The sequence below is a fragment of the Aptenodytes forsteri genome, unplaced genomic scaffold, assembly GCF_000699145.1.
Source record: "Aptenodytes forsteri isolate BGI_AS27 unplaced genomic scaffold, ASM69914v1 Scaffold1, whole genome shotgun sequence".
NCBI lineage: Eukaryota > Metazoa > Chordata > Aves > Sphenisciformes > Spheniscidae > Aptenodytes > Aptenodytes forsteri.
The window spans coordinates 8,116,001-8,137,399 of record NW_008795035.1 but is presented as its reverse complement, the minus strand read 5'-3'; the positions used below and the strand labels follow the sequence as shown (position 1 = coordinate 8,137,399).

The 21,399-nt window shown below is 37.5% G+C and overlaps 1 protein-coding gene across 3 annotated transcripts in view; it reads right to left on the bottom strand.

Annotated features, from left to right (window-relative positions):
• Positions 1-21,399, bottom strand: part of CHD2 (chromodomain helicase DNA binding protein 2) — an 89,649-nt gene that overhangs the window by 51,963 nt on the left and 16,287 nt on the right. Inside the window, exons 5-8 of one of the 3 annotated variants that reach the window (XM_009276585.2) lie at positions 18,834-18,905; positions 18,147-18,236; positions 13,906-13,966; positions 4,742-4,875 (exon numbers count right to left, since the gene is read on the bottom strand). In XM_009276585.2, the coding sequence (XP_009274860.1) occupies positions 4,742-4,803 (62 nt within the window). In that variant the 5' untranslated portion in view covers positions 4,804-4,875; positions 13,906-13,966; positions 18,147-18,236; positions 18,834-18,905. Of the gene's footprint in view, positions 1-4,741; positions 4,876-5,203; positions 6,180-13,905; positions 13,967-18,146; positions 18,237-18,833; positions 18,906-21,399 lie in introns of those variants that run through there. The other 2 variants (XM_019471333.1, XM_009276586.2) reach the window with 2 other exon arrangements.

Below are 21,399 nucleotides of genomic sequence, written 5' to 3'. Positions count from 1 at the left end.
GGCTCTAATCTACCATCTCAGCCACATCAACTTCTCTTGGCTGAAGGCACTAATAAATTTAGGCAGGAGTGGTGTGGGAGCATGCATGCACGTGCACACAAGTATAGCAACGCCCCGGCAGCAGCACACGCTGTGTGCCACAGAAGCGTTTTTGCAGGGTTACAGAATTACCCAGGTGAGCTCTTCATTCCTGTTTTTCCATTTTTATTCAGCAAAACAGTCATGCATTTAAAGAATACATAAAATTTGATTAATTAGCTTAAGATGTTTAAAAAAAAACAATCCAGAAGAGATTAAATTTCAGCTAAATGTAGCTTCTTGCAGTTGGTGAGCCTTTTTTGTAGCACTGTATATATTGTATCCATTCCTGGCAGCAATCACAAAACAGGAAACTGAGAAGTTGAAAGTCTCAGAATTGTGCGTTTGAAATTAGATGAGACATTTCCTTCTAATGTGAAACAGAAGTAACAAAGCAAAACAAGAACAATCTCCTTTGTGCTGCACACAGATTACATCATTATTCACATGAATTCCTTGCACATTATTCCTTTTGTGCCCTGCACTGATCAAGCATTTTCCCTTTTCAAAAAAAGCCTCCGGACAGTTTCATAAAGGGTTAAAGCTTAAAAAAGGGAGAAAAAAACCCCATCCTTGTTAAAGAATCCAGCAGTGCAAATGAAACCGAAACACTCGGTAAATACACGATGGCCGCAACAGCTAAAAAATAACCCGTCAGCCTGGATGAAAAGTTGAAACCCATAGTTAGAGGCATTTTAATAAATGCGTTTAACGTTTCCACTCAGCTCAAAGACAATCAGCTGCAAAATGCATGTTGAAAGCAAGAGTGAGTTTTAGTGATTTAAGGATGCTGAAAGCCATAATGCTATAAAAAAAGGCCAGATGTTCCAGGAATACTACAATATTCTGCAATTCCTTTTGAAGTTTAAAGAGAAAAAAAGAAAAAAGCCGCACCAAAAATAACCCTGCTCCTTTTCAAGTCACTTGCTTCTCAAAATAGCCTGCACTATTAAAAAAAAATAAAATAAAATAAAAGCCCATGCCCACCAGATGAGAGGAAGCAAGGGAAGGCAGCGGCGGCCACGCGCTCCACGGCCACGCTCCCAGTACAGCCCAGTACAGCCCAGCAGAGCCCGGGGCTGGCGTGCCGGAGCAGGCGTGGGAGAGGCCGTGCGGCGTGCGCAGCCATCACGCGCAGGCACGGCTCTGCCTCCGCACGATCCGCCGCCGCCGTCCGCCTGTTACCAAGCGAGCGCAGCCAATCGCCGTCCCCAGCGAGCACAAGATGGCCTTTGAACTCCCCACCAGCAACTTCCTGCTGTTTTTAGAGTACACACAGTGCAATGCAGTATGTCTGTCAGCTATGCGGCACAAAGGAACAGCCATTTTGTGACTGAACTGGACCCGCACCAAAATGCCAGGCAGTGCAGCCTTCCCCTCTCCTTTCACAGGGAACTGGGGCTTCCTGAGCACTACCGAAACGAGAAGGGGATGCCCTCTGCTTTCATCGGCAGCCAGGGAGGGCATTTTTTGTTTAACGTCTTCGTTTCCCGCTCCCCCCCCCCCAAATCCTCTTTCGTATGTAACTACATCTTCATAAAATGGCTGCCACGTAAAATGAGGGTGTTCTGCTCTGCAAAGGCTGCAGCACACGCTGCAGAGCACTCTGCCTCTGTAAGGTGGCCGCTGAGCAAAAAAAACGCCTTTTCAGACCCCAGACTCCCAGCTCTCTGAATAGAAAACAGGCTGAGATCTAACCCACCACAACCTTTTTTTTCCCCCCAGAAAAATGATGGTTTAGTGCTAGAGAAGCCAAGAGCTGGATACAGATGCAAGGGTTTGTTCAGCCCTGCAGCTTCGGTAGCAGAAACCATTCCCACACCGGGATATTTAGGAGGTGCAAGAGCAACTGCAATATATGCAGGCTGGGGGAAACTGGAGGAACAACGTATCCACCACGTGTTACTTGCTATCCCCTACAAAACTCACTCCTGGACTTCAGGGGGATCCCAGCCTGCCCCTCACCTCTGAAGTTCACATTAGGGTTGCACCATGGATGTACCCTCTCACCACCTGCCTTTCAGAAATGCAGCATAGAAGATGCTAGAAAACACACCAGGATTTTGTTCAATTATTTAATGCAAGTCCCAGATACACAGGTGGTGGTTATTAGTAACTGCAGCATCCCAACTCTTATCCTAGGTGGAGAAAGTTGCATGAAATCAGCTTCAAGTTTGGAAAAGATTTACTGTCAATATACAAAGGACAGGTGTTGCTGTTCATCTAGAAAGGCACTGAGTACACCCCTCAGTTTACAAACTGTGAAAAATTAACACCATTTCCCTTCCCAAGAATAATCATCTGTTTTGGGACAATTCTTAGTTATTTTTGGTTATTCAGCATATGCCTTTGTGCTTTCTTAGGACTGGAAAGGTAGGAGTCAATTCCAAACATATTCCCCAGTTTAGGACACTAAGGTGGTGTACAGGACTTTATTTTCTTCTGCTTTAACACCTTTCTCTAGTCCTGCATTTTTGCTTCTCCAGCCCAGGTGAATGGCACCGGCCATATCTGCCTTTTCCACCCGTCTCCATCACCCAGGCCTCCCACCAGCGTTTATGTAACAGAACTTCACGTATTTCCACGATGCCGAGCTGGTCTCACAACCAGGAAGAAAGCTGGCCAGCAGCACGTGAAATGCAGACATCACTGCATTTCTGGGCTACAATAAAGCAAAGTGGTGGCTTTACTTCCTAGAAATCATTTCCCCTACAACTTCAAGTCAACCTCAGGAAGTAAAGCCCATTTTACGACATTCAGCTGACTCACAGCTCAGAAATAAGCTCGACAGGGCTCACTTACAAATATCCTGTGCTCAATTGTTCCCACACTTCAGGTGAGTGGATGTTACCCACAGCAAGTTTATTCTGAGAAAAAAAAATTGTGAAGGGGGAAGAAGGGTAACCCCACACAACAGGTGTTACATGTAAATTGATCAATTATGATAAATAACCTTTCAATGAAAACACCAAAAGCACACATGAGACACTATGCAAATATAATACCCCTAAGGACAAAAAACCCAAAGGTCTTCTTTCTGTGGAACTACTGCTAGATGTCTCCAATTTCACCTATTTAGCATAATATTTCTAACACCAATAAAATACCTTAATTTAGATTTCCTGAACAAATTATACCTATTATTGCTCTTGCTGATAATCCGCTCTTTAAAAAAAGCAGAGACTTAAATAAGCTGAATCATAAGTAATTTTTTTAAAAATCGACTTTTTAAGCAATATTTTGTGTGCAGTATTCACAGTAATATAAAGATAGCACGGTTTGAAAGTCTGATGTGTTTTTAAACTGCATTATTATAAAAGCTCTGTATAGGTGCTATATGTAATGCTTCAACAGTCCCTGAGGCTAATTTAGTTGTTAATAATTTCAAATTAAACAAACTTACCCATATCCATTTTAGGATTTAAAATTTGACTCCAATTTTAATACATCCAGAATACCATCCAAGTTTATGCTAGAAGGTTATAGTACTTTGATAATATATATATTCCCACAGTATTTCAAGTTTGTGTGTTTAAGGAAGGTTAAATATTGGACATCAAGAATACTATTCAAACACCTGCAAACATCACATAGAGCACATGTGATACAACAGACAGTTCAGAATTCTTTTTTATTAATGTTGGTTAAAAATTACTGAAGACAACACCAGAGAAATAAACAGGCCACGATTCAATTAAAATTAACAAAATGCAAAACTCAAGTGTATTTACAAACTAGAAAACAAAAAATGCATATAGTTTAATTTCCAATTTTCAAAAAAGCCGACCCTTTAAATACAAAATGAGCAATTCCGTAATTATACTTCTGCATTCCTAGCAAACAAACATTTCCAGTATTTCATACTTTTCCCACATCAAGGTTAAGTTTATAAAAATCTGTAAAGAATCTCATTACTCGACAAAAGTAAATAAAAACACTCTGAGCAAAAATACATTAAACAAACAAGCAAAGCATTTGAAGCCTCTTGTTAACAGTCCCAGTGTATAATTTATGATACAAAATGCTATCACCAGCAGGAGAAAGTCTGGTTAATTTGTATAAAAATATTCTAAAATACCTAAACAGTATCAAAGTTCTATAAGCTCAAATAAAATTTGAAGTAAGGGGTATCAGACAAACAGGCACTTTCCAGTTTATATTTCAAAATGAGCTTTTTTTCATTCATGTAACTTTTTCTTGTGTCTATTTACTATAATTTACTACTACACCAGGCTTCTGTATGGCCCTCGGTTAAAGTTTAGACTTCTGAGATTCTTCAAAGAAAAATTTGCCTTGTATGTAAAATGGTGCAATGCAGCAATGGCTAAACCGACAAGGTCATTTTTCACAGCACAAAAAACCTAAAAACTGAAATTCAAAAGCTGGAAAAACGTAATACAGAGGAAAGGGCTCCCCTGAATAAAGGTACAGTACCTTTTGACTATGACATGGGCCCTTAAGTCACAACACAACTTTCAGAAATTGCTACCAAAAAAAATTAGGGTGTGGCATGCTAACAATCTCAAGGTCATTCCTTAAAAAGGAAGCAAAATCAGTAAAATGTTTTGTATTAAGCACTAACAGTAACTCAAGGCTGTCAAAGTAAACAGGGTATTCACAGGTTTTACAAAAAAAAAAAAAAAAGAAAGTTGATAGATCATACCTCGATGCATTGCTGTGGACTGAACCCTCCTCTCCTTGGCTTTTGTCTTTATTTCTCATCATCTTTTTATTCTTAAATATTAAGAGGGGGTCAGGGGTGTCTGTTTGCTTTGAAGTCCTGTGCCCAGGTATTTACTGTCAAAAGTTGAAAGAAAGGTAAGGTCCCAGTTCGTTTCACTGGCTTTCATTATCAGGAACAAAGTCCTGACGCTGCAATGATATTGTTATAACAATACACAACACTGATCAACACGGCAAAACGGAGATTTAAAACAAATAATCGTTTTTAGAAGAAAATTCTGAGAATAAACACAGTAGAGGAGCATCCTGCAAACTTTCCCAAAGTAACACTGGATGCAAATAATCTCTGTATCTTATTGCGTCATCCCAATACAGCTCAAATCGGTCGAAAATCAAAGTACTCAAAACGGCAGAAATCTAAAAATTATTATTAATTGCTCACCTACCTGATCCATGCACCGCCGCCAGGACCAAGTCGATATTAGTTTCAGGTAGTGGAAAAACATTAGATCCAAAATATTTAGAGTTATAATGATAAAATACGAATTTCAGAGAATGAAAAAAAATATATATTCTAATCCCAAAAATATGCTGCCGATAAAGCAAAAGAAGCGATAATTAGTACAAAAATGTCCGGGGGAAAAAGCTCATTAGGAGAGCGCACAAAAATGGAGGTACGCCATGGCTTCTAAGCTGGAAAAACAACGACCTGGGCTCTCTCCACGGCTTCTTCTTTCCAGCAAGGCACGAAAAGGGAGCCCTCAAAAGCTGCTTTTCTGCCCGAAAAAGGTCCGCTCAGCCCCCGATTAGTGCCTAGGAGAGGCAAGGGGCTGTGGGGGCCCCCTGAGGCTGCCCGAAAGTTAGGGAAAGTTGCGTAAAGTGTTGGGGAAGGCACGGAGCTGAGCGCGCTCTCTCTAAGGCACAGCCGCCATCTAGAGCTCCTTCCCAGCTCTGAGCTCTGCCTTTGATTGACACTCTCTACATTTACCCCACAACTCAGGTGATGTACCATAGACCCACCCCTTCATTTCTACCAAAAAAAGAGATAGCCTCCACCTAAAGGGTGCCTGCTACCCCCACAGCCCTGGCTTCTTCCAACTACCCCAGCTCAAGGGGCACCTTAACCCCATGTGGCTCAGGCACCCTTTTGAAACCAGAAAGAAATGGAATTTGTGCCTTTTGTTTTAAAGATTTGCTAAATATTTCAGTGCCTGGGCTAAAATTACTTCCTCCCTGGACAGGAAGTGGTGCTGTTACAAGCCATTTTGAAAGAATGGAAGTGGAGCTAACAGCCATGCAGCCAGCAACAACCCACCTTGGGGCTCACCCCACCCAAGGGGTAGCTTTTTTTCAATTCAGTGGCAGTATCCCCAGACAACAGCTCCACCACTCGTCACCCAACACTTGCACTTAAAGCTTGGGACAAGAGCGTCACACGCTCCTAAGAGAGCCCGGCATTGCTGATAACCCCCTCCAGCTCGACAGCGCCTCCCTAGTGGTTTTCCCCAACAACAAAAATCCAACAGCTACACAATTTTCATCAGTTAGGCGAAGGCACTACTGTAAAATAAGTCTGACACCATTAAAAGGGTTATTTTGAATTCACATTCTTAACCCATTAATGTTCGTTAACAGATTTTAACACGACAAATGAACGTTAAAGCCGTATAATAGCCGAGCTGTAGAACTGGAAATCAAGCAACATCTCAAATACAACATCCTAGTATCGAGAGGATGCATCACAGAGGAAATGGAAGAGGTCCAAGCATCCCCTAACCTCTTGTATTCTGACTACCAGTTGTCTTCCCACAAGCAACAGCCTCCTTAAAGTGCAAGGACATCTTGCATATTCGTAAGCATCACAACAAGACAGAAAAATCGGACACTGGGGGACTGCTGGGGGGGAAGGGGGTAATGGGCTAGTTTGGGCTTCTGTGGGGACATCCATGGCACAGCATCCCAACAGCCTGAAAACACTGGCTTCTACCAGTAGAACCAAGATAGTCCCTGTCAACTCCTCCACACACTTGCCATTCACATCCTCCAACAACCTCTCATCTTTCCACATCAAGAGGTTTGAGTAGGTACGCTCTGTTGCCACAGTCCATTTTAAAGAATTTCACTTCACTGATTTACAGAAGACCCCTCGCACCTAAACTACAAGAACTAAAAAACACAATGCAAGACCATTCCAAGCAATTTTGGGTAACGCTAAGAAATCCACTCGTCTGAATGGGGATCCCTTTAGGTTGGTCCCAGTATCCAACTCCACCATGTAACACATGGCAAAACCAAACTTGAATACGCATGTATCATCAAAATAGCCAGATTAAACAGGTATGAACAATTCATCATGGTAAAAATGGATATTTACAAAGAAGTCTGAGCAAGCCAAATGGTTAAACACACAATGGGGTTTTGTTTGTATTTTTTGTTTGTTTTTAAAAGAAAACACCTAGGTTCTCAGCACCAGGTTTGCCATCTTGGCCCTCCAGCTTAAAACAAAGACAACTATGAATTTCAGGTGAAACATACATAGGAAGGTGGCTACAGTTTAACTATTTGATCCACAAGAAACTTGAAAAGAAATTGTTTTCTGAACATTAGAACCACTTTAAAATTCATTTGTAAAGGTTAACATGTCATCTGTAGCAATATCAAAAATAACTCCATTTTTTCTCATCAAATACATGGTACAGTATCACACAGCTAAATCTACATTAAATAGCGGTGAAGCAGATTGGACACTTGTACAGAACAATTTCAAGACAGAATAGACTGTTTAGGAAGTATATTGTCCAGGAAATCTGTTTAAAAGTTTCTGTACCCATATACAACCAAAGAAGCATACCTAAAAAAGTTACACAAAACATTCAAGTACTCCTTTATTGTCATATTTGCCCAGCCTTCAATTGGTATAAATTTCAGCTTAAAATAACTTCAAGAAAGTTCAGCAGAAGCACCCTGACAATAGGCCAAGTACTGAAAAACCCCTAACATTAAGCACCTGAATGAACAAACCAGCAAATAAAAATTCATTGGAAGTCATGGCAAAGTGAAGATAACTTGCAAATGAAAACCACATTTTAAATCAAGTATAGCACAAAATTTTACCTTGCCTTTAGTGCTTAGCAGCTAAAGTACTTCTCACTTTAATAGCAACCAAAAATGTAACCCACTTAAATATCAACACAATAAAAAAATATTCAGCCAGAAAGGACAAACACAAAGTGTGAAAGAAACCAAAACCTTTTATTAAGTCACTTAAAAAAAACATTACATTTTCTCCAAAAGGGTAGCAACAGATCTCTTACCAAATGAATTTGCCTGTTATGCATACACAACCCAAGAGTAAAATTTTGCCACCCAGCCCTCAATCAGATCCATCACTGGATAAGTCACTGATACAGTCCCCTGATTAATTCAAGTGCAAAGTCCAGTTTGATAGGATGATCACAACCCAGATCTTCTCTGGTTTAATAACACGAGAGTCCACGTTTTAACATCCTTTTCTTGGACAGACATATCACAGCACTCATGCATTAGTCCATTTCCTCAACCTCTCAATCAACAGTGGAAGTGCCATCTTGGTGTCTCATTCGTAGACTCCTTTTGACACGCTTCATCTGATTGGATTCTTTATGGAAAATTAAAAGAAAAATGCTGTTGGAATACAGATCATATCTTTAAACTAAGACATTCAACTACTGTACCTTGAAGATAGTTTAAACATATAACTGATGCTTCATTCCACATTACACATTCCAGAACATCTACTTTTATCATGAACAAACAAGGTCAAATCATCAGTTCAAGAGTCAAAAATATAAACTTTAACCAAAACTATAAAGAAGTAGGGGAGGAATGATTAGAAGTTCAGGAACCTTTTCAGGCTCCATAAATTCCATTTGAAATTTCTCTATAGTGTTAAAAACACTAGAGAAATCAATAGTGGGAAGTGCGAGATATTTGCTCTGGCAACCATCTTTATTGGACTGACCCATCTACTAAAGCTGACACTGCTTAGTGGAAAACCAAGGTTATTATAATAAGCCAAGTTTTTTAACTACTGTCCATGCTCCCTTCTTCAAAGAGCATCTTCCATCAAAACCAATGTAATAGGCATGAAAACTGGTTTCCTATATACAGATGGTGGCTGGAGACAAGACATTCCACCATCTTAACCCAGTTTTCCAGCTCATGAAAGACATACAGCACAACAGCAAACACACATTTATAAACAAATGGAATGACTGGTTTAGTTATTGGTGGGAAAGGACATGTCAGAAGTCAGATGAAAATGGTAACAAGTCACACTAGTTGTCTTTGGCAAGGCCACCCTACTACTCCTGATCCATATTCCAACTTTACTCTTCATATAACAACCAAGCCCACAGGTGAGTGACAAACCAAACTGATCAAATGACTTCTACCCAAATGTCCCCATCTTTACATTTTCTTCCAAGAAAATAAGTTCATGTACTTAAAAAAAAATACTCCTCCTCCTAACGTGCAAAAATCAAGTACAGGAAGTTACTAAGTGTTAAGAACATCATTTTAAAACCAGTGCTAACTGTAGAAGAGACTGACATACAAAAAAGGTTTTAAAATGTCTTCATGATTTTGAGTATCTGCACTCCAACGTCAATTTATTCTTCTGAACGTGTATAGCTTTAACCTCACTATAGTCTGAAAGCCAACTCCACCACTGTGGTGTTCCCCTGATAATCCCGGGCCGATTCTCACAAGTGTTGCAGAAATTACCCACAGTACAGTAAAAAATCAGTGGAGCCATCTAGTGGTCTCTGCCTCATCGTTCCAGTTTCCCCACTCTCATTTCAAAATAACCAGTTACAGCAAAGCAAACAGCAATGGAACCAGTGCAACAAGCCTCAGTATGCCTTTCATAACTGCCTGTATGTCCTGTTTCATATTCCTCTATAGACTTCCTTGTTCTAAATACAATGGAGAAGAAGTACAGCACATAGAAGTGGAATGCAGGATCTGGTAATTCACTTTGCACTGTGCAACGTGCATAGTTGTAACAGTATTCAATCACGGGATCTTCACATTTTCAGAACCAGAAATTGAACATTCAAGTCTGCAGAAATTCTTCATTTCAAACACTCAACTCATTCTCAGTTAAAATGGGAATTAAATATTTCGCAAGATTTTTTTTCCCCCCACACTAAACTGAAGAAACAGTTTTTGGGGTTGTTTTGGTTTGGGTTGGTTTTTTTTTTTTAGTTCTTACTGGTATACTAGCCTAATTCCAAGTCCATTGAAGATAAATTAAAACTTTGAATATTGTTTTATGCTAATGCCTTCACTGAGGTACCAAAACATGAAAAATAAACCACCACAAAGTTGTCCATTATTGTCACAATCAAATATTCAGAAGTACTAACGTGAGTGCAGTGGAAACCCCATAAAAAAGACCTTTACAATAACTATAAAAATTATTTTAAGAAACTTAACATAAGTAAATTTAATCACTGGCATCAGCTTTCTCCACCTCTCAAAAAATTTAGTTACATATTAGTCAACCTTGAAAGGCCCTTTTCAGTTGGGTTAGCCTTCTGCCTTAGACACTAATGAGATCTGCCAAAAGCAATTTAAGGGCAAGTTTCCCTACTAGGCTCACCTACATTTGGTTGTACCAACAACATTGGAAGTAACCTCACCACATTCATTTTAAACTCTTCTCTTGACCTTGGAAAATAATTAGCAGTAAGCGGAATGATGATATATTATAATTAAGAACATGCTACAACAGCCCTTGTTCTAAAAGTTGTTCATACATCAAAAAGATGCCACAGTAATGGCCAAAATATTAATGGCAATCTGTACACTTTTTCACGTGAAATCTACATTTGCTTTAAAAGATTTCATAGCATTTGCTTACTTATGAATTAAGGCACATTTTACTAAGAAGTTTCAATAAAGTTGCAAAAATATACTCCTTCTCCACTAAGACATATGCAGTGATGCTACATGTAAAGTAGCCATTGAATAGCCCAAATTTTTTGCTAGATGACATAAATATTTAATTCCTTCTGTAACATCAGTTAGGCATCATCCCATTTTTCAAGCTTTATTATATACTATTTACTGTATTTGTTTCCAAACACAGTATTTTGGTCATGGTAAATAAGGGACCTGGGTAGTCATGTAAAACTTTCAAAGTTTCCTTCAAATCACTGGTAACATATTGACACTCCGTATCAACAGACAGAAAGCATTCACAACCATGTCTAAAGGTTTAAGGCAACAGTTTTGAAACATACGAATTTACAAAGTTTTTCTCTTCAGTTTTTTGTAATTCCTTATTTGTTGCTCTACCTATAGAGACCACAGCAATAAAAGACATCTCTTACGGCCAAAACCATAGCCGCAGCAATTTCATGTCTATTGAAACCTTGCTTTTCTTAAGTATGAGATTGAAGGCCAATAACATGTAAAACACCCACGCGTCACCGCAAGTGCGTAAGACACTAATGCATTTACAAAGTTTTCCAGAGTGAAATGTCTCACCCTGAGGCTTAAACTTAAAAACCAAGGTGACATACTGCTAGTAAAGGGAATTCACTCCCAACAGAGGGAGCTGAATGGACAGAATGAGGTTCTGAGCAAACCAAACCTGAAGTTCTACACTTCAGAGTTCATTGAACCAAGATTTTATTTTCAAAGACACGTCTCTGATAACTTTTATACTAGAGAAAAAAGCAGAGGTGCCCTTTATTGACATCTAAAGTCCATAATGATGTTCTGTCCAATCTTTAAAAGTAACTGAGTACTCTGGACAGTCCTAAGTCTGCTTTTACCACTATTAGATGTTCAGTAAGCACAGCAGTAAAAGCACAACTCATGTAGGATCAGGTATTTTTCGCTAAGAAAGGCTGTTTGCCAGGTTTCTCAGATTTAGAGATTAATTTCAGGTAAGATGTGACTTTATTCACAGAAGCACTCTTTTGTGGGTTTTATTTTTAAATAATAAATTTTATTGCATTAAGCAAAGTATGCCAACTTCAATAAAGCTCCTGGTGTTTTCAAGTACTTTCTCCCTTCTATTGAAAAAAAAAAATAATCAGTGTTTCAACTAAACACTATCTATGTTAACCAGAGAGGGTAATACCAGAGATTTCAAGATCCATACATTTGGATGTTTTACAAATGCATTTTGAATCAACTTCTTTTGAAAACAACTGTTTCTAAGTCAGTTAAGAGTTTCACATTCATCCCTTCCTTTAGGTAAGGATTATAAAACAGAAAAGGATGGAAGAATTACCCAGTGTGTAACTGAAAAGCCAAATTCCTGCTCAAGAAACCAGATCTGACAACAGCTAATTTACAATCCAACTAGAGAAAACAGTAAAAATGCACATAGAAAGATGTAGGAAACAGATGAAGATTAATATAAAAATGAAACGAGTCACATGTTTAGAGATTATAGCAGGTGATTGAGGAAAAACAGCAACAGTGGACAGCATAGGAAGAGTTTTGAGGAATAGCTGGAAGGAGTAACATTCACTTCTAACATAGCAAGAAATAAGCTGTTCTACACATACCTGCAGCATGAAAAACAGCTTAAGACTTCTGAAAGAACAAAGTAATAAAACTTACAGTAGTAGAAGAGATGAAACACTAATCAAAGAACATCAAAACTGAGCACATGTACACACAATAAGAACCAAATTCCTCAAAGTTGGTGAATTCTACTGTTTTGCTTCAAGACTGAAAACTCAGTGATAAAATTGGTCCAAAATGAAACGTACCTAAAAGCAGCACGAGGCCACAATAACATGGCCTAGCGAGGTTTGCACCTTACCCCCACATGCTCCTTTTTCCTTTCAAAAGAGCTCTACATTAGTCTCCACATTATGCAAGTAGATGAGAAGAAAGCATGGGACTTTGGAGTAGCTGCTTTTCTAGCACCTGAGGCAGCATAGATGGCCATTTGTACAAGGTAAGCATGGTTGCTGAAGGTCTCTGTTAACATACGTAGACAGTTAAAAATCACTGTCATCTATCCACTGAAACAAGAGAATATTTGCATCTTGGAACAACATTTTCTCAAGCTGTCTGCAGTCTAAGGAAGGCATTACTCAATCAGGTAGCATGTCATACTGAAAGAACTGTCTCCAAGAAACTGTCTCTTTTAAAGAAAAGCAAACATTCCAAAGCATAGTTCTACAGGAATAGAGTTTCCCGCTAAAAAAAAAGTTAATTCATGTACACAAAATGCAACGGATGCCCTAATTAAAGACATAGAATCAAGGAGTCTGAATTTTAAGCAGACAGGAAGACAAAAGGACTTGCGTCTTTCCAGAGACAACTCCCAAGAAAGTCACAGAACGTGCCAGAGACAGCAAAAGGTCATCAAGACCAAATTCCTTTTAGTAAAGGAAACTGGAGAGAATCTTATCCCCATATTCATCCAGTACAGAACTGAATGAATTTCTCTACTCAAGCCTGCCAATTTTGCATGTTGACTATATGGGGAATGATTCCTAAATTAAGCCTATCAGCTAGCAGCTTAATACAGGGAACTGTATCAGCATTACATACCATTTTCTGCAAAGCTGAAGCTTTATGAATGAAGAACAGAAACAGAACAATCAGAACATAGAAGACAGTGACTATCTGCTCAAATACCCTCACTAATCCTGACAGAAGCATAAAAGGACAACACGACATGCTTGTAAGACAAGTTCTTCCTGCTATGATACTTTCCACACCATTTGTTATCCAAATTTTGTGTAGTACTTCTCTGTAGAGACTGATATTTGTGTACCAAACCCTTCTGAACAAGTCTATGATTTAATAGTTCTCAACAAAATATGGAATCAAATCACAGAAGCAGAAGACCAAAGAACTACAATTAGATATGAAAGCTGTTCTCCCGCGAGACAGGTTGAGAGTACTATCCAAGCATAGCTTCATTTCCTAAAAGCCCCGCAAGAATGCTCCTGTGGTCCTTCCAACTAAGCCTTCTAGAAACACACATGCACACACAGACACACTTTAAGGAACTTCAAGATGTACTCAGCCAAAAACTTCAGCAAGTTAAACATTATAGCCATGTGTGTTTGTTGGGGGTTTTTTAAAGCTAAAAAGTAAATGTTATTAGGAATAACAACTTACCAGTGCTTCAACCAAGAGCAGCTATTTTGCTTACAGTGAGTAAATCAATTCCTCAACACATCTGTAGGGAAAATGATATATTAAACACTTGAATTAAAAGAAAATTAAAAAATGAAAAAAAACCTTAAGGGTCTAGAAGACCAGAGCACTAGCCTAAGACTATTACAAAAGCGCTATCCTCAAATGAAGGAAAAAAAAAACCCACATTCCCAGCAGATCACAGCATACGGTACAAAAGACATTTTTATAAAAAATTTGAATTATCACTAGGCAACCTGTTATCAGAGAACCCGTGCAAACCACCCAAGAAATTCAGACCTAGTCCTGTACACAAATCCCTCGAGAAACAAAGCAACAACAACAACAAAAAAATCTTTTTTGAAAAAGATCAATCAGGCATCAAGTGGAAGTATGCTGAAACTAACTCATCTGCCCTTCACATAAAAATAATTAAAATACTCATTTTACTAAGAGGTGGTATCAGCTAGATGCAGTGGACTATTTAACACACTAATATGGAACAAGTTATCCCTATATGGGCAAGGCCCAAATTTGGAAACTCAACTTTGAAAATGCTTACTGGCAATCCACATCAATAAACATTTAATCAAAATCACCTTAAGCAGAGGTAGCAAGATTAAAATAAGACCTAAAACTCTAGAACTCATGAATCCCTTTTTTTTCCCTGTAAATTTCAACTGCATGAAGTCATCTACTATCATGAGCCATACAAGTTACCCACCTAACATGTACAAGCAAACTGCTTCTCTCGTGATCTCTCAGAATCTACTTATATTGGAATATAGCCTCAAATACATAAAAATTAATGAACCTATTCAGTTATGTCATACTATGCAGTTTTCTACAATCTTCTAAATTCTCCTCTTCAAACTGATAGCTACTCAGATGTGCAGAAAGAAAGCTGTGATGAACAGAATTGTAATTTGTTGATGTAACTTACTTGAAATGATTAATATGGAAAAAGATCCCTTTAGAAAGGGGAAATGAAAAAATTCTAGTAGTAAACTGGCTTAAACACGCAGAATATCCAAATGAACATGAAATAGAGAGGTTTAAAACATGCGTTTATAATATAATTCAACAGCTGCTATTAAATGGAAGCACAAAACTGAAGTACTTCTAAAATGGTGGACGGGCACTTGTAGAAGCAGCACAACATGGTTGCTGAACTTTGATCATCCAAGAGGCATCTATCAGTCATGCAAAGTGAAGACACAAACTAGGTAAAGAGGTTTACTTATGCTCTTTAAATCTCCTTCTGTCGTATATGTACCATTTCACTCAAAAAAAAGCCACTTAGAAACGATGATTTAATATACAAAGACTAGGTAAAGTTAATGATTGAAAGATTTTCAGCTCACAACTCAGCCATTTTTAATAATTTACAGGACAGTTAAACATACATCATCTGCATTCAAGTTGGTTCCTGTTTTAATTCTAGAGTTAGCATCCAGTTATGGTAATTCCACCGAAACTTTAATGAGGATACTTAACATGACTTCGTATCACCGCAGAGGAACAGCTTCCTCTACTGAAAGAGTTACTAAGACTTGACCAGAGCGCATTCTTCTGACCTCAGCAAAATTTTGCAAAAGGAATCTAGTATTTGTCAAGGTGGTATCACTTAGTAGTAGTAAGACTTCTCTACTCTGAAGTGAACAAATTAACCAAACAATGAGTTTTGTAAAAACAGCACCAAGATGTTAATAACGCATTACATTTCATTCATATGATCACACGAGTGATCATTTTTCCACCATTATAAAATATACTACCGTATTCTGAGTTTTTGAATTTTAATATCCAAAACACATTCACGCCTGAACTATAGAATGTATCACAAACTAGAGCTAGCAAATACAAGTTTCCGCTGAAAAAAATTTGCCTTTCAGATTAACACCTGTATTTCCTATTTAACATTCAATTTATTTCATAAATGTCAAACTAAAAATCTTTTAATCAGACTACTTGCAGTAATTGCTGTAGCCCCTATGTGATTAAAAAAATCCACCCCCTATTTAAAAATAAACATGGATTTACTTTTTTTTTTTAGGTAGTCTTATAGTTGTGGCTTGTATTTATTTTTAAATTATAGAATGAGATGTCATAAGTACAGTACGGCCTACGCCACATAAAACATGCCTTGCATCATGACTCCATGGTCCATGACTCCACCAAAAGACTGGCACTGCTAGCTCTAAGAATCAGGAAAGCGTATCTCCTTTTACAGCATGAGGTGAGGTCAGACACTCTAAAGCTATTTACCTGACATCAGATTCTTTCTCAGGATAAATTAAAGCATTTTGGCAAAGATGATATATATCACAACAACAATGTTTTTCCTTATAAGCTGTCAATGCTACAAAATGTATTGTATGAGAATACTTAACATGGCTTTGTTATCACCACGGAGGAACAGCTTCCTCTACCAAAAGAGTTAAGACTCAGCCAGAGAGCATTCTTCTGACCTTGCCAATCCTCATTAGTACGCTGTAGGGTGGTCACGAACTTAAAACTTTCCTCAAGTCCCCAGCAGTGTGCATCTAGCCTACTGAGGTCTACCTAACCTAAAGATCAAGCTGCCATTTACTCGATGAAAACATGTTGTTCTTACAAGAAAAGGTAGCTCCAAAGGGCTCACAAAAGTAACAAGGGACATTTAAAACTGTTTTTATTATAATATCTGTTCAACACAAACAGCATAATGACCATATAGGAAATATGTAAGACCATTAAGATCAAAGTGCTTAATTTCGTATTCATAATAAAATGATCAGGTCAGTCAAGATGACTCTGCTCTTGAGCACTGTATTTTTTTTTTTTTTTTTTTTTAAGAGCAGGTCAATTAAAAGTTGCAGCTTTAGACATTTAGGGATTTAACATTAGGAATACAAGTCTTGAGTTTGAGAAGTCCAGTCCCATCATTACTATCAGACTTTTATATGAATCAGGCTAGTCTTGCCTTTATTGTAATAAACTGTGCAATATCTGGTGATTGAAAATTCACGTGGGATTTCAATTATGTTCTGCTGTTCTTCTCAAGGTACCGGATAATTTCTAACACAAACTTCTAATTCTCAAGCCTCACATCAGACAGTTACACAATGAAGTTCTAGAACATACCAGCATTGTTTGTTAGCTGTGTTTTGTTGCAGGACATCCACGGTGTGTGGTACATGTCTATTATCTGTAAATATTATTTGAATTCTGTCTTGCATATTAGCAGTGACTTACTGCAGATAAAGGTTTATTACAACCTAAAGAGACATTTTTAAAAAGCTTATGCAAAATTGGTATATGACTTCTCTTGTATGAACAGGCTGAAGCCTTCATCCAAGCCAAGGAGAACAGCTGCACTCAGGTAGGGGTTCATAAGATCTGTATTCTTAAGTTATCGTGATAAATTATGTAATTTTTAAAAGCAAATTATCAAGAGTATTTTTGAGAATCCTGATACACGTCTTCATGAAGACACCTTACGCTTTGAGGTCCTGAATATGTACTGAAGTACATTAGCATGGTAAGCTGTGAAAAAGAACCAGTTAAGACAGGCAAACAAGATCCCCAACTTTTAATTACACAGCGGTGAAAGCATGACTCAAATGTAACATGTTACTCTGCCTCTAAATGCAGAATCTTAAAGTGTAAAAAAAAAAACCCATCAAACATTAGAAAGCTGATTTGTTTATACTGCAAGAAGGACAGCAAGATACTTCTTAACGACTGGGTGCAGGTTTAGACTTTTAGAAATTCTCTTTTCAGCGCAAATTTTACTCTAAGTTTATTGTATAAAAACAATTTATTGGAAAGGAAAAGCTTATGAGTGTCACTTGCTAATGAACCAATACCTTGAACTGAAGGAAAGACATTTCTAAAGTTTGATTAGACTGAAAGTCCTTAGTAGAGATGGCAATCCTCATAAACACAGCTTTATTTTACAATGTGTTGACATGGTCATTTCAGATTCTTAAAAAAAGTCTTATTTATGAGTGACCATAAAAATCTTAGAAGATGTGTAAGGAGACATTAACATTACTGTATTTAGTACATACTAACAGTTTTCAAATGTACTAAAACTTGAAAGAAAATTCAACAAGGTAAAATATTGTAGCTTAAATGTTCAATGTTTATTTTGCAAAAAAAAAAAAAATTACTTCCAGGATAATTTAAAAAAAAAAACAAAACAACAACAACCACCACCACAACACAGTATAACATACCTGGTATGCACAGTACAGAATTTTGCTCAAGGTCTTTTACCCAACGAGCCATCTGAATCTTTGGAAGTAAGAACAATATCCAGTAACAGCCTTTAAAGAAAAAAAATAAAACCACGTTTGTCTGAAAACAAAGGTACATACAGATTTTACCTACAGTTCTAATGTTCTTGACTGATATAAACATGAATATATAAGTATGAATACCTGAAATCTAGGGTTATTACTGTCATATACAAATTCTACAATATCTCCAAGCATTAATGCTACAAACTCATTAACTACAAAAACCAAACATTTTTAAAGTTCAATACACATTTTCACTGGTGAAATGGGACATACAGAACTTCTAAGTTTACATGAAAATACTGTCATTTCCCACCAAATACAATGCATATGTATGTGTATACATATATTAAAAAAATAACAATCCACTTAGCTTTAGTAAACTAAAATTTATACAGAAGTAGCAGCATAAACACCACATTATTTTAAGACAGTCTACCCATATCTGCAAAAAAAGGCTTTTAAGAAGTCCAGATAATTTAGAAAACGTGTCCCCTCCAATTTAAAAATTACATACTTTTTTTCCCTCATCTGCACAGTAGCAAAAAGGCAAATCCCCAGATCAAAAAAAAAAAAAAAAAACAAGGAAATGAACATACTACCACAAGTTATAACCACTCTTACCTAAGAAAATAAGGTATGAACGATTCTTCTGGAAGCCAGTCAGGAAACAAGGTATTGTTCATGGAATTCTACCTAAAAAAAGAAAGTATGGAAATTTTTAGCATTTTGCTTTAGAAAAGCAGAACAAGTCAGATGCTTGAATTTTATTGATGTTTAGGTAATTATTAAGTTAGGAAAAACTTATGATAGTAGTAACTGTATCTTTAGAACTCAACTCTAAAAATAAAAGTATGGGTGGCTGTACATACTTGGCTGAAGAAAAACACTGGAGATGAAGACTGACTGACATACAACATGCATCATCTATATTTTTGCATGAATAACTGCAACCTGCTCTTCTGTCTCCCATTACTTTAATTTTGAATGACTTAAAGATCAAATGTCTAGTCAATTTAAGATTTTTTCTTAAGAGTAATTTATCACAAAATACCTCTCAGTCCTTGTACTTTTTTTTTTCCACATTAAAGTCTTTAGAAGAAAGCTATGCAAAATTAAATAAAACCTCTAGTAATAGCAAAGTAGTTTTAAAATGGCTTCTGCCATCAGCTTCTCTGAATTTTAAGTCAGAAGTTACTTGATCTCCCCAAAAGAGATATCTTTTTTGCCCTTCAGAACACAGTTTTAAAACCTTCAGCTTCTTTAACCTTTAATCAGATCCCAAACTATGCTCTTTAACACAAGGAACACCATATTTGCACTACCTCTAGCCAACTTTTCTCGCCTTTTGTGAAAAGGCTTAATATTTTATTTTGCAGCATTTATGTTTATCACCACTATTTCATACTCTAGAACAAGTCTGGAATAATTCTGTAAATACGTGGGTAATTTAAAAAAACATTTTAATGTTACATTAAAAGATATCTAAATATAAATTAAAAACCCTACACCTTATATATACAAAAACGCAGAAGCATTAAATAAAATACGTTAAGAATTAAGAGCAATTTATTTTCAGAGACACTTAGCTGCTATTTTATTTTCAGTCGCTGAAAGAAACAAGGTCAAAGCTAGTACCTATATTTTATTTTCAGTCGCTGAAAGAAACAAGGTCAAAGCTATTTAAAAAATTATCCCCTAACATATTAAAAAAAAGAAAAATACAGCAGACACCCACCTAAAGCTAGAACTTTCTTTTCAGCAAAGTGTGTATGTCAGAACCTGTTCTACACTGCAGAACTGTTGCTGGGGTTATAAAACCACCATAATCCAAATCTAAAATAAAGATTCCAAACACTTTGCATAAAGGTGATAGCAGTCCAATGGTTACTGAAACTTGTATTTATATTTTCAAAAAAAGCCAACTTTCATTGTTGTAATGACGGATTCGTATTTGCAGAGGAAGTACCGAAAAAATGTAGATTTACCTCCAACTGCAATATTTAAAACCTGCACGGAGTTTTATAATCCTGTACAAGTGCACACCAGATAAATCCAACAAATATGGCTATACACAATCTCCAATTAAAACTAAAGTTCTTAATATTTACTTTTTGCTCTACTACAGTGACTTTTTATACATTTGGAATCACAAATTTACCCTTAAATTGGTAATTGCTGAATGCGAGCCTACGCAAAACAAACATCAGGCATTCCATTTAGACTTGCATTTTTAGAAAGTCTTGCAATAGGTGTTGTACAACTTCTAAATTATTAACCATCGAAACAACGATAAAAATGCTACGTAAACAGAAATGACTGCAAGCTCCCTGAAAAATGCGTAAACTGAATACTAAAGCCAAAACTGACACCCAATAAATGCTTTTTAAAAGCTTTTAATGTCACACACAAACCCACTTGTTTCCTTATCATGTAATTCATATTTAAGTAACTACCTTTTCTTCTCGTAGTGTCGTCTAAATCACAACTGTAGTATTTTGCCAACTTTAAACTGTAGACTTGGCATGACCGACCTTTGTTTTTTTTAAGCTTGTAAGTTTTTGTATTGCCGTTTTAATTGCAAAATCATATTGCCCGTAATTCTTAAGAGTTTTCTTTAAAGTTCTAGACCTGAACTGCTGTTTTTCAAGTGAAGTAAATTTCTATCTATTGTTTCAGTAAAGTACTAAGCTGTCTCATCCGCAGCCTGTTTTTTTCTTACTGGTTTAGAAAGAGTTAAAAGCCAACACCCCACAAAAAAACCACCAAGTTTTATTTTTAAGAGAAAAGGACATGGCGTCTTTGTTCTTACAAACTACGAAAACATATCCCCATCTGAGCAGCAATGGGCAACAAATGCTCTTTAAACAGATACGGGCTCGGGGCGAAACATTTAACTGATGATGTAGTAGAGTCTTCACCTCTCCCCCCCCCTCCCCTTACTGCTGCATTGGAGTTATAAGCTGGTTTGCAGATGCCCCCCTTCCATGCTGCACTGGAGGGGAACAGGTCTGCAGCCCCCCCTCTCCTCACTGCTGCATTGGGGAACCCGTCTGCAGCTGCCCCCATCCTCCGTGCTGCATTGGGGGACGGGGTGTGCGGAGCCCCCTCGCTGGTGCATGAGCGAGGGGGAGGGGGAGCGCTCTGCAGCCCGGGAGCCGACGAGTGTCACCGGGGCGGTCGCCGAGCC